The sequence below is a fragment of the Salarias fasciatus genome, chromosome 19 (genome assembly GCF_902148845.1).
Source record: "Salarias fasciatus chromosome 19, fSalaFa1.1, whole genome shotgun sequence".
In the NCBI taxonomy this organism is placed as follows: Eukaryota; Metazoa; Chordata; class Actinopteri; order Blenniiformes; family Blenniidae; genus Salarias; species Salarias fasciatus.
In genome coordinates this window covers 1,554,536-1,567,386 of record NC_043763.1, presented here as the reverse complement: position 1 = coordinate 1,567,386, position 12,851 = coordinate 1,554,536, and the positions used below count along the sequence as shown (strand labels likewise).

The window sequence follows — 12,851 nt, the reverse complement described above, 5'->3', positions numbered from 1 at the left end:
CCCCCCCCCCCCCCCCCCCCCCCCCCCCCGGGTTGAGGCCTTCACACCTGCTTGTTGAGGACCGGCTGCTGCAGTCCGTCGAACAGCAGACGCACTCCTTCATATTTGGCCTCTTCGCCGATACACTTCCCCAGAAAGTCTGCAGACGGTGAAGACAACCGTCAGTGTGGTGGAGGAGGACGCAGGAGGACAAACAGCTGGAGGAAACACACCGCTGGATACCTGGAATATAAGCCATCATCTCCCCAAACGTCTGCTTCGCTCTTTTCTGCCTGTCCGGAGCGGAACGAGGAGGGCTGCTCTCACAAAACACCGAGTCTGCAGGGGTCAGAGGACAGGGGTCAGGGGTCAGACAGGGGTCAGGGGTCAGACAGGGGCCAGACGGGTCAGACAGGGGTCAGGGGTCAGACAGGGGCCAGACAGGTCAGAGGGCAGGGGTCAGACAGCGGTGGAGCTGAGGTGTAGCAGTGTTCAGGTGAAGCAGTGTTGAGGTGTAGCAGTGTTTGATTGTAGTGCTGTTCGGGTGCAGCTCGCCACCTCGCAGCAGGGTGATGAGGGAGACCAGGCGGTGCTCCTGGACCACCTGGTCCAGCTTGTACTGCAGGTAGTGTTCAGTGTAGGCCTCCAGCGTGTTCTTGAACAGGATCCTGCCCCCCATCAGCAGGTGGTGCAGCCAGTCCGGGATGTGGAACACCACCCGTCCTGCCCGGTGGAGAAAGATCACAGTGTGACCAGCTGAGACTCCTCCCTTCATCCACCTTCCTGACTCCAGCTGCTCTGCTCAAGCTACACGGTTCTGGGAGCGCTCCTGGTTCTGCCTGGTTCTGCCTGGTTCTGAGGTCTGAGGTGGAGCTGCGTGACTGGAGAACCGGAGAGACCTAAAGAACAAGACCTGGATCCGGTCTTCAGCTTGAGGCCAGTGTTCTCTGTAGTCCAGATCCAGGATCTCTTGTTTAGTTCCCTATGCTCAGGAGCTGCTCCTGTTCTCAGTTCTTCAGCTGCTCATGTAGAAATCAACATATAGTGAAGGTACTGTGTTGGAACACTAGGTGTCACTGTGGGAACACAAAAAGCTGCTGCAAGACCTCAGAACAACCCTCCACACTGTCCCCGAATGAGCAGCTGCAGTAACTAGACGGAGAACCAGGAACTCCAGAGAGAACCAGGAACTCCAGAGAGAACCAGGAACTCCACAGAGAACCAGGAACTCCACAGAGAACCAGGAACTCCAGAAAGAACCAGGAACTCCAGAAAGAACCAGGAACTCCAGAGAGAACCAGGAACTCCACAGAGAACCAGGAACTCCAGAGAGAACCAGGAACTCCAGAAAGAACCAGGAACTCCAGAGAGAACCAGGAACTCCAGAGAGAACCAGGAACTCCAGAAAGAACCAGGAACTCCATGGAGACCCAATACCTCCAGAGAACAAATGACTGTATAAAGTGGAAAACAGGAGGCTCATGGTGGGTCTGACAGCTGAGGAACCGATCCTCAGAGGGTTCTGGATCTGGATCATCACCATGTGAACATTCAGAGTTAAACTTCAACACGTTCTTCTCCTTCCAGATGTTTTTTCTTTAAAACTTGACGGTAATGTTCTGCTGGAGAACAGCTGCAGGAGAACTGCCTTCTTTCTCTTCTGACAGAGGTTCTGAAGTGAGGATGAGATCAAGAACCACACCGTTCTCCTTCGGAAAGGTTGTTGTGGTGACGTTCTGCTGGAAGGCGGAGGCGGAGCGGGACTCACCCACATACATCAGGTAGTCGTAGACGCCCTCCACCGAGATCATCTCCAGGAAGCAGTTCTGGTTGTGTCTCTTCTCCGTCAGCTCCGAGCGGTTGGCGTTGTTTTTAAAGAGCTCGTTGAAGAGCTGAGGGGGAACACACACCGTTCAAACACACACTGCTCAAACACACACCGCAAGAACACTGAGAAACAGAAACACACACACTGTTCAAACACACACTGCAAGAACACTGACGGACAGAAACACACCACCAGAGGAACACTGAGGGTCCTGGCCGGTCCCCCTCTCGGGGTTCTCTGAGCATCACAGATCATGGAGGGTTTAAAAAGCTAAATATCTGGACAGGTCACGTGACCCGGCTCCAGCTCCACCCCCCCGGCGGTACCTTCTTGTCGTTCTCCGAGGTGGGGCTGAGGATGGTGAGCTCAGGCCGGCTGGGTTTGGGTTTGGGAGACTCGCAGGAGTTGAAGAAGGACTGGATGAACGGCTCCAGATGTTGTCCTTTCTAAAGACAGTGGGACACGTCAGGCGTCTGAGAGCACGACCTCTGACCCCCCCGGGCCGGCGACGCCGGGTCTCACCTCCTTGATCAGCTTGCTGGGGACGGACTTGATGATCTTGCCTGTTGAGACAGAGGACGGTTTCAGAGACGAAGCAGAGGACAGACGGCGGTGAGGACGCGAGCGCTTTACCCAGGTTGACATCAGGAAGCATCTTGTCCAGGAACTGGGACTCCATGCTGTGAGGGGACAGGAAGTCCGCCAGGAGCTGGCTGTTACTGAGCTCTGGGTGCTGCAGCAGCCTCTGGACACACACACACACACACACACACACACACACACACACACACACACACACACACACACACACACACATACACACACACACACGTTTTAACATACAGTATGTCACTGTTCTTTAAGTTTGTCCTTTGAACCAGTGAGACATGGTGAAGACAGGAAGTGACTGCTGGTTGGCCTGTGTTCGAAACCGCTTCCATACCCATACTGTCCATACTGCATCCTGCATACTCAGTCCATCAGACAGTAGGCAAAGCGTTTACACTACAGCATACTACATAATAACCCACAATGCATTGCACTCCTCCCCGAGCCGAAATCGACCTGCTAAAGCTGATTCCACTTTAGCTCTAAACTCTTCAAATGCAGAACTTCATCCAGATTTTTTTTAAATTAGGCGACAGAGTGGTGGTTCAGAGCCGAGTGTGTCGTTTGTCTGAATACCAGCCGTTTAGGATTTTGTTCGGACGAATTTGACGAGATTTAAGCCAGCCGCAGAGAGCAACGCACTTCAGGTTATTTTCACAACAATAAAGCACCCCTTTCCCTTTCTCATGCAAAAACCCTCAGTGATAAATCTGTGCTTTTACTTTGAAAACAAGAAGCCAACCTGTCAGCAGTATAGCTAGCTTAACATCGCCGTTTGGACCGTCGTCCCGTTAACGGAATTGGACCAGTTACGACGCCTTACCAACAGAGAGTTTTTTCGGCTCTTCAGCGAAGATCGGCTCGCCGTCTTCGGTACATCATGGCCGCTTTCAGCATGGACTTGTTGTCAGATGTAAGTGTTTTTTTGTTTTTGTTTTTTTTACTATTTTTAATCAATGTAAATCCAATCAGAAATCTCTAACATAACATACCTACTGGCACAAAAATTGGAGGGAAAATTATATCTATAACCACCCGTCACATCTGTCGCGTTGCATCTTGGGTAATTTCAGTATGAGCGGTGAACCCAAGATGTCTACTCAACATTTCTGGCGAATGCAGTATGCATCCGGGAACTTCTCGCACACTCAAAATCGCATACTGCCAGTGTAAACACACTGCATACTCAATAAGTCAGAATGAGTACTAGGTAAGTATGCGGTTTCGAACTCAGCCACGGAGAAGACGGCTTCTGGACAAGTGAGAATGTTCTGCTGGGTTTTAGTGGAGAAGAGACTAACACCAGGGAACCAAAGCTTTCTGCTTTGCATGGTTCTCATTTTGCTGTCAGGACTGGTCTGGACCCTCTGGACCCAGAAAACCCTTTGCGCAATCAGGACCACTCTGAACCACGGTGAAGCCCTCCGGTCTATTCAGGGGCCTCCAGTGACTCTGGGGTCTCTGGACCCTCTGGACCCCTCCGGACTCAGAGAACCCTCTGGACTAATTTGGACCCTCTGAACAGTGTGGACCCTCTGAGGTCCAGGTTTGGCCACCGGACACATGTTTGATGGTAGGTCTGGATTAATGTCAGTCAGCTGAAGGTTCTGTGGGTTCTGGGCGACGGTTCACCTGAAGGTACTCCTGGAACTCCTCCCGCTTGGACGTCAGGAACTCGTAATTCTTGGGGCCGATGATCCTCTTGGAGGGGAGCTGAGCGTCTGGAAAGGAGCCTGCAGAGAGGAACTCTGGGAAATGAACGGGCTGGAAAACCACATCAAGGCCTCAAGTTTCTTCAGCTCTGGTTCTTCTAAGAACTGAAACTCAAACCCAGAATTCAGACGGTTATGGATCAGTCAGCCTGACTCTGATGAACGTACCGTGGAACTCGGTCAGCTTGGACTCCAGGACGTAGAACTCCAGGTATCTGCGGTAGACAGACCAGTGCTCCGTCTCGTGTCCCACTGCAGGAAGAGACAGACACTGCAGCTTCCTGTTTCCAGCCTCACTTCCTGTTCGCTGACTCTGTTCACCCTGAACGTGTGTGGAGGGTTTCCACCCGCTGTGTTAAAGAGATCTACAGAAGGGACTCCACCAATGAGGTCACTCTGCCTCACCGCGGTGACTCCGCCCACCGTGGTGACTCCGCCCCCCGGCCTCACCTGCCTTGCGGTCGTTGCGCTCCACGTCGATGCAGAACACGGGGATGCGCTCCCTCTTGATGTCGTCGTCGTAGAAGTCGATGTAGGGGATGGTGATGCTCCAGGCCGACAGGTTTCGGGGGGTGCTCGGGGTGGAGGCCGCCTCCATCGGGGAGTCGTCCTCCAGCACCATCATGGCTTCCTCCACCTAAAGCACAGCAGGTAGAGGACAGACTGACACATGTTCACAAAACCTGAGCAAGTTGAAAACTTTTAAGAATAACAAGCAGAAATGTTCATTTCTAACAATGTTGGCAGATTGTTGGTAGTTTCTAGAAGGACTTCTTCAACCTCACATATACCGAACACTCAAATCGTTATTTAGAAAAAGTAATAAAACCCAAAATGAGACAACTGGTCAATGAAGTAATAAGCTGAGATCATATTTCAAGTTTTTTTTTTTTTTGTAGAAACTGGAGTCATTGTTCCACATGGGGTTCTAACACAGCTCTATCCTGAGCCCACTGCTGCTCTATCTCTACTGCTGCCTCTCTGCTGCTCTATCTTTACTGCTTTATCTCTGCTGCTCAATCTTTACTGCTTCCACTCCACTGTTCTATCTCTACATCTCTATCTCCACTGCTCTATATCTACAGCTCTATCTCCACTGCTCTATCTCTATTGCTCTATCTGTACTGCTTTATCTATACAGCTTTATCTCCACTGCTCTATCTCTACTGTTTCTCCCCCACTGCTCTATCTCTACTACTCTATCTCTACAGCTGTATCTCAACTGCTCTATCTCTACTGCTGTATCTCCACTGCTCTATCTCTACTGCTCCATCTCGACAGCTCTATCTCTACTGCTTGATTTCTACTGCTCTATCTTTACTGCTCTGTCTCCACTGCTCTATCTCTGCTGCTCTATCTCTACTGCCCTATCTCTACGGGTCTATCTCTACTGTTTCTCCTCCACTGCTCTATCTCTACAGCTCTATCTCTATCGCTTCCTCTCTACTTCTCTATCTCTACTGCTCTATCTCCAGTGCTCTATCTCCAGTGCTCTATCTCCAGTGCTCTATCTCTAATGCCCTATCTCTACAGGTCTATCTCTACAGCTCTATCTCTACAGCTCTGTCTCTACAGCTCTATCTCTACAGCTCTGTCTCTACAGCTCTATCTCTACAGGTCTATCTCTACAGCTCTATCTCTACAGCTCTGTCTCTACAGCTCTATCTCTACAGCTCTATCTCTACAGCTCTATCTCTACAGCTCTATCTCTACAGCTCTATCTCCGCTGCTCTATGAACTCCTCAGCAGCGCCCCCCAGTGGCCTGTCCCTGCTGCAGGTGGAGGTGGTGGGTGACGGGTGGGGGTGGAGCTGACCATGTCGTCCTCCCCCTCCGGCAGGCCGGACGCCGGCAGCATGGCGCCCTCCATGGTAGTGCTCTTGAACACGCCCTTGATCTTGCTGCCGATGCGTCCGATCCCGAAGGACTCGCCCCTCCTGGACGGGTTCCTGCGGGGCACACGGAGCGCCCGGCCGCTGAGTGACGCGCCACGTGCACGTTTCAGCGCACGGAGCGCATGCAGCCGGACAGGCGGGCGGGACGTCACTCCACGGCCACCGCACCACGACAAGCCGGAGGCCGGAAGCAGGCGAGCGCAGCAGCCCCACACGTGGCCGACTCCCAGCATGCAGCGGGCCCACAGTGACCAGACTTACTTGGGAGATGAGTGGCGGTGGGAGAGCGAGCCGGATGGCAGGGTGGTGAGGGAGGGCTGGGCATGGAGGGAGCTAAAGGATGCAGGTGAGGAGCTGCCGGACGGAGACTCGGGGCTCCAGTCCCAGGAACTGGAAGCAGAACAGGGTCACAGCCGCACGGGGTGAACCGGGCAGGTCTCACGCACGCGCGCGCACACACACACACACACACACACACACACACACACACACACACACACACACACACACACACACACACACACACACACACGCACACACACACACGCACACACATGCACGCACACACACGTGCGCGCACACACACACACACACACTTGCACACAGCAGGGCCACATGGAGAGATGGTAGGGAAGAGTGGACAGGTGGAGGTTTGGTGGAATGAAGACTGCAACTCAGAGCCGACGCAGACCCTGGAACCATGAGGACCAGAGCCCGGACCAGCGGGTGGAGGACCAGAGGCCCAGAGAGCGGCCCTACCAGAGGGTGGTGTTCTCCAGAGACCCAGAGAGTGGACTCTACCAGCTGCACTGCAGCTAAATGCTAAAGTTACTGCAAATCACAACTTTTGAAACAAATATAAGAACTTAAATGTAGTACTGTATTGGCCAGAAAAAAGACGATATTTTTTTCCAGAAATGGTATTCTCAAAAATGGGGTGGTGCTATAATGGAGGACTAGATGGAGCTAGAGTCCCGGTGAGCTGTACTGCCACTGCTTCATGCAGTGGCTCAGCCGCCCCGTTAGGGGGAGCTAGTGAGCTGGACAGAGTGTCAGCCTGCAACAGTGTGGCTGCTGTTTGTTTTTCTAAGGTTCATTTCAAACGAGAGTTACGAATGTAACTACGGTTCTATGAATCCCGGGATGAACGCCAGAGGCGGTGCTTAAAGCACTGGAATGTTCCCTTCACGCATGCGTATTTCGAGTATGTATACCAACAACGTCACTTTTGACCCCTGGGTGACCCAGGAATTATTAGAAATTCCTGCCGGAATCCTGGGTTCGGTTCCTATGGAAACTTCTCACGTGATCACGAGGATTCCGAGTGACAGAGTGCTCTGGCGGTCATCCGGGATTCATAGAACCGTAGTTACATTTGTAACTCTCGTTGTATTTCATCCCGACTGACCGCCAGAGGCGGTGCTTAAAGCACTGGAATGACGTATACCAACTTGGTCACGAGGAATCCCAGGGACGCACCTCACTGGGACGCCTCTGCCGGGTCCAGGACCACCTGCAGCGGATGCGGAGGCACAACATCCAACCGGTAGAATCTGGAGAAGGTGCCCGGCGTAGACCAGGAGGCGGCAGCACACAGCTCATCCAGGGGCACTCCCTTCAGGGCGGCCCATGACGTAGCTACCGCCTGAGTGGAATGGCAATGCACCCCCAGGGGCGGAGGCTGGCCCGCGGCCTGATAAGAATGGCGAATGGTGTCCACCACCCAGTGGGACAGGCGCTGTTTAGACAGCGCAGAGCCCGTCCTAGGGCCTCCATAACAGGCAAACAACTCGTCAGTAGTCCGTACAACGGCCGTCGCCACCATGTAGCCCCTGAGGGCCTGTACTGGGCACAAGAGTGCCGCCTGGACCCCCGAGCCGCCTGGCGGGGATCATAACGGGCAAGCCGAATAGGCTGGTTGGCCCCCGGCCACGCCCAGACCTTAGGCAGGAACGCGGCGTTCGGCCACAGTGTGATGCCAGCCCCATCCGGGTGTCATCTGAGGCACGTCGGGTGGACAGACAGAGCGTGCAGCTACCCCACACGCTTCGCTGTGGTAACGGCCAGCAGGAACGCCGTCTTCTGGGACACCCACTGCAGCTCCGCCGCCACCAGGGGCTCAAAGGGAGGCTGACACAGGCTCTCCAGCACCAGATGCAGATCCCAGGTAGGCGCCCTTGGGGCCCTAGGGGGGTGAGATCTCAAAGCCCTCCTGAGGAAGGCTGACACCAACGCGTGACCTCCCAGCGTGCCGCCAGCAACCCCGATATGGCGGGCCGATATTGCCGCCACATACACCCTCAGGGTGGCCGGGGATCGGCCATCGCCCAAGAGGGACTGCAGGAAGTCCAGGACCACGGGGATCGGACAAAGCACCGGGTCCTCCCCCCCGACCATCGCACCACTGTGTAAACAACCGCCACCTGTTGTCATACACCAGTCTGGTTGACGGTGCCTGAGCATTCAGGATGGTCTGCCTGACAGGCTCCGAGCAGCTGCTCAACAGAGACTCGGGCCACTCAAAAGCCAGGCGCACAGGCAGAGATGGTGAGGCTGGGGGTGCTGCACCCGACCCCTGTCCTGAGACAGCAGATCTCCCCTGGAGGGAAGACGCCACGGCCCCCCGCGAGACAACCTGTGGAGCAGAGGGAACCAAACCCATCCTGGCCAGTAGGGGGCCACCAGCAGCAGCGTGTGCCCCTCCCGAAGGACTCTGAGGAGTGTAGGCCAAAGCAGGGGAATCAGAGGGAAGGCGTACAGCAGGACCCGCAGCCAAGGATGGGCCAGCGCGTCCAGGCCCAGAGGTCTGTCGGGCTCTGACAAGGAGAACCAAAGTGGGCAGTGGGAGGTCTCTGCGGAGGCAAAGAGGTCGACCTCGGCCTGGCCGAAACGCTCCCAGATCTCATGCACCACCTGCGGGTGGAGGCGCCACTCCTCGGCCGGGGGGCCCCGGCGAGAGATGGAGTCCACCAGCTGATTGAGAGCCCCCGCCAGGTACGTCGCCCGCAGGCTGGCCAAACGCGGGGCCGCCTATAGAAGCAATCGCCGGGCAACCTGCAACAGGCGGGAAGACCTGGTCCCACCCTGGTGGTTGATAAAGAATATGGCCGAGGTGTTGTCGGACTGGACGACCACGTGCCGCTCCCTCAGGTATGGCAGAAAGTGGCTGAGGGCCAGATGCACCGCTCGCAGCTCCAGCACGCTGATATGGTCCGTGCGGTCTTGGACCAACCAGCGTCCCCGCACAGTCCTGCGGCCCCAAACAGCACCCCACCCCCCGAGACTGGCGTCCATTGTGACAGTCTTGTGACGGTCTCGTGGCGGCCTGGGGCCACGCCCAAAGGTACACCCCGCAACAGCCAAGCCCTGTCCCTCCACGGAACCAGGGCCGAAAGGCACCATCACGACACCCTGAGTCGCCGGTGGTGATGCCACTCAGCGTCCAAGTGGAAGCCGTTCAGCCACCTCTGAAGAGGGCGCAATGCCAGCAGTCCCAAAGGGACTACCGCCGTCAGCGAAGTCAGCTTCTATTACAACAAGTCGTGTACAGTCCTCTGAACATTTATTGAACTTTCAAAACAATTAAATATTTTGTCTGAGTAAACACACAATGTAACAAGCAGTAGTAAACATTCACACTCTTCTTAAAGTGTCAAAAAAGAAATTTAAACTTTAATATAATTTGAACAAAAGCAGTCAGAAAAAAGGCTGTGAAAAAAAGCCATACATACAAATAAAAACATAACTCCAGTCGTGCATTATGTGGAGGAATTTGCGGGTGGCTAATACATGCTTCAGAAAAAGCCCCATGATTAATTATTTACTCTTTTATTTACTCTCGCCATTTCCTCCTATTGACTTTGTTCTGTTGTTAACTACAGTAGTGATGTGTTTTCACCAAAACGGTTGAACGCGCACAAGTAAAGTCAGCTTCGACCACGCTAATCTCTTACTGCTAAAACTTATCACAAAGTAGCCGCCAGACCTTTTCAGTCCGGGCGCCCTGCCCGAGCTAAATTGTGCAGCACCCGAACAACGTAGAACAAGAAGAAGAAGAAGAAAAAAAAACTCTCCGACAGTCGAACACGGCAGCGTTAGCAGCGTTAGCACCGCGGCACGACACGCTCCCCGGCCAAACTTTTTTCTGCAGTAAACACTGATACGCTGCAGACTGGAGCCATAGAGGCACGAAAACGTTGAAATGTTCAACAAATCCATTATTCACTGCAACAGGAGCAGCTTTTTCCACAGCCTGGATTCCACCGAGCACACTCTGCTCTGACGTAAATGAATGCAGCAGCGTGCCACAGGGGTCCTTTCTTGAGGGGCAGCTTTAGCTGCCCACACATGTGCCTGATCAAAAATTGCGTCATTTTATACAACGGATCAAAAATCGGATTTTTAAAAGAAAATACGGCCGATGGCGAAAAATGTCCAAATATCGGCCCGATATATTGGCCCGATATATCGATAAATCGGTCGACCTCTAGGTAGCACCCGTAACTGCCCTTGTAGGCGAACCGCAGGAACCGCCAGTTTTCTTGGGCACGAGGAAGTAGACCGAGTAAAACCCCCTGGGGTCCAACAGGGGGTCCACCGCCTCGATTGCCCCCTTGGCCAGGAGGGTGGTCCAAGGCCAGAGCCTTCACTGGGTCACTGATGACAGTCAGGGTAGCCCGGTCGGGGTTGGGGGGCCGGCGTCGGAACTGCAGTGTGTAGCCCTGGGTCAAGGTGGAAACCACCCAGGGGTCTGAAGCTGTAGCTGCCCAGAGCCTCAGCTGCTGACCAGAAAAAGATCCGATGCTCGGCCCCCAAGCATCAATCCCTGGCCCCCCGGCCCTGACGGGCGCCAGGGGGGCGGCCAGTAGCGCAGCCGGCAGCGCGGCCTGCAGCGCAGCCAGCGGAGCGGCTGGCGGCGCGGCCGGCAGAGTGGCCGGCAGAGCCGGTGTCACAGGAACGTCTGGAGGACACGGGGTCAGGGGAACGAAAGGCCCCCGCCAATTTCTGCAGCCCCTGCCCAAAGGCAAATTTCTCCGCCAGATGGGGCCCAGGAGGCGGGCGAAAGCGCGACCGCCTCGAAGAGCCGCCGGGAGTCCTCCGGGGGACGGGGCCCACTAACTGCCGCCGGGTCTCACGAGCCCGAGCCAACATCTCCAGAACCTCCACCGCAGACGAACCAAAGAGCTGCCCGTGCTCCACCGTCAACCCCCGGAGCGCCCTGCGAGACGCCTCCGACAAGGGGGACTGCGCCAACCACACATGGCGCCGCGCTTGAACCAGCAGGGACATCATCCGTCCCAGCTCCCTGGAGATGAGGGCAAAGGCCTGCAGCGCCGCATTGAAGAACCCGACCACTGAAGCATCCACGTGGCTCCCCTGCAGAGAGACAGAGAGAGCGAGCATAGGGTGAGCTAGTGAGTTGCCTATACGGCCAGCCTGCGCCCCGGCGTTATAGGCCCTCGTGAGCAGGTTGTCCGTGATACAACACTGCGGACGGGGGCACCTCACCGCCGACCGGAGGGACTCCTCTGCGGACACGATGAGAGCCGCTATAGCCGGCTCCACCTCAGGCATCCGATCCAGGCCAGCTTCAGCCGCACCGTGCATGGCCGCCAGCGTCCGGCCATCCGCCGACAGTCTGGAGGGGGCAGCGCCATTCCTCCAGCAGGAGTGCAACTCCCTCAGGAAATCCGCAAACGTGGACGGGGACCGAAGCTGAGCTGCCTGTGGAACCTCCAGCTGCAGCTGGGCCAGTGCTGCCCACATAACAGCCTGCATAGACTCATCCCTGAACTGGTCCGAGCCCTGCGACGACCGGAGGGACTCCTGCTCCGACCCCACAGACCCGTGCTCAAGGACCTCCTCCGAAAAATGCGAAGCCGACGCCACCAAGGACATCACGTCCTCATCGGGGGGCGACGCCGTCTGCGCGGGTGGTGTTCCGGCACCCTCCACCAGAGAGCCGGGTGGGCGCTCGCGTAGGAGCGCCCGTATCTGCTCCAGCTCCCTCTGCAGCCGCGCCACCTACGCGGCAAGGTGCTGCTCAGACCTCGCCTGCTTTCCCAGCGGCAGAGCCCCAGCAGCGGATCCGCCGCAGTGCTTAGAATGCCTCGGCTGAGCGGCAGGCAACGGTGCTGCAGAGGCGGGCCCCGGCCCACCCGGGGGAGACCTGTGCCAGCCGGGCAGCCCGCTGTGCGTAGGGCATATAGCTGCAATCCAGGCACGGATTATCGGACAATGCGTCCCGGAGTTGCATGGGGCCAAGACAACTGGGGCAGAGGTCATGGCCATCATCTGCCTGCAGGGAGGCTCCACAGGAAACACACTGGTGAGAGCCATCCATCTCTGCACAACCAGAACACCTGACAAAGAGAACGAACAACAGAGAGAGCGGCCACCAGGCAGCTCTCCCTCCTCCTGCCTGACTGTCACGCCACGTGCACGCAGTCGGTCAGGGTATAGACAGCAGGGAAGCTGAGGGAAGGGGGCGCACGCCGCCTGCACAGCAACCACAGCCGCGCCCGTCGGAGGTACAGGCGCCCGGAGTAGGGGACGCTAGCGCAGTAAGCTGAGGGAAGAGGGCAGACGCTACCTGCACAGCAAACGCAGGACAGCTAGCAACCGGGCAGCACCACAGAAACAAAACGGTCAACCGGGGCCTGCTCCCCACTGCTACGCAGCGGTACCCGCGGAGTACCAGGGCCCGGGACGGTGGTGCGGTAAGCCGAGGGAAGAGGGTGTACGCCGTCTGCATGGCAAACCAAGTTGGTGCAGGGGCAGATGATCACCCCGCAGCTCCCGTGGGAGCAGCGCCACACGCCGAGCAACA

General features: G+C 56.1%; 1 protein-coding gene across 1 annotated transcript in view; it reads right to left on the bottom strand.

Annotated features, from left to right (window-relative positions):
- Positions 1 to 41: 41 nt before the first annotated feature.
- The window catches only part of LOC115407070 (sorting nexin-14-like), a 23,779-nt gene continuing 10,969 nt past the window's right edge, over positions 42 to 12,851 (bottom strand). Inside the window, exons 17-28 of the mRNA XM_030117428.1 lie at positions 6,284 to 6,412; positions 5,944 to 6,076; positions 4,579 to 4,765; positions 4,297 to 4,380; positions 4,049 to 4,149; positions 2,441 to 2,552; positions 2,330 to 2,370; positions 2,134 to 2,253; positions 1,748 to 1,871; positions 538 to 702; positions 223 to 318; positions 42 to 139 (exon numbers count right to left, since the gene is read on the bottom strand). Coding sequence (XP_029973288.1) covers positions 42 to 139; positions 223 to 318; positions 538 to 702; positions 1,748 to 1,871; positions 2,134 to 2,253; positions 2,330 to 2,370; positions 2,441 to 2,552; positions 4,049 to 4,149; positions 4,297 to 4,380; positions 4,579 to 4,765; positions 5,944 to 6,076; positions 6,284 to 6,412 — 1,390 coding nt within the window. The remainder of the gene's footprint in view (positions 140 to 222; positions 319 to 537; positions 703 to 1,747; positions 1,872 to 2,133; positions 2,254 to 2,329; positions 2,371 to 2,440; positions 2,553 to 4,048; positions 4,150 to 4,296; positions 4,381 to 4,578; positions 4,766 to 5,943; positions 6,077 to 6,283; positions 6,413 to 12,851) is intronic.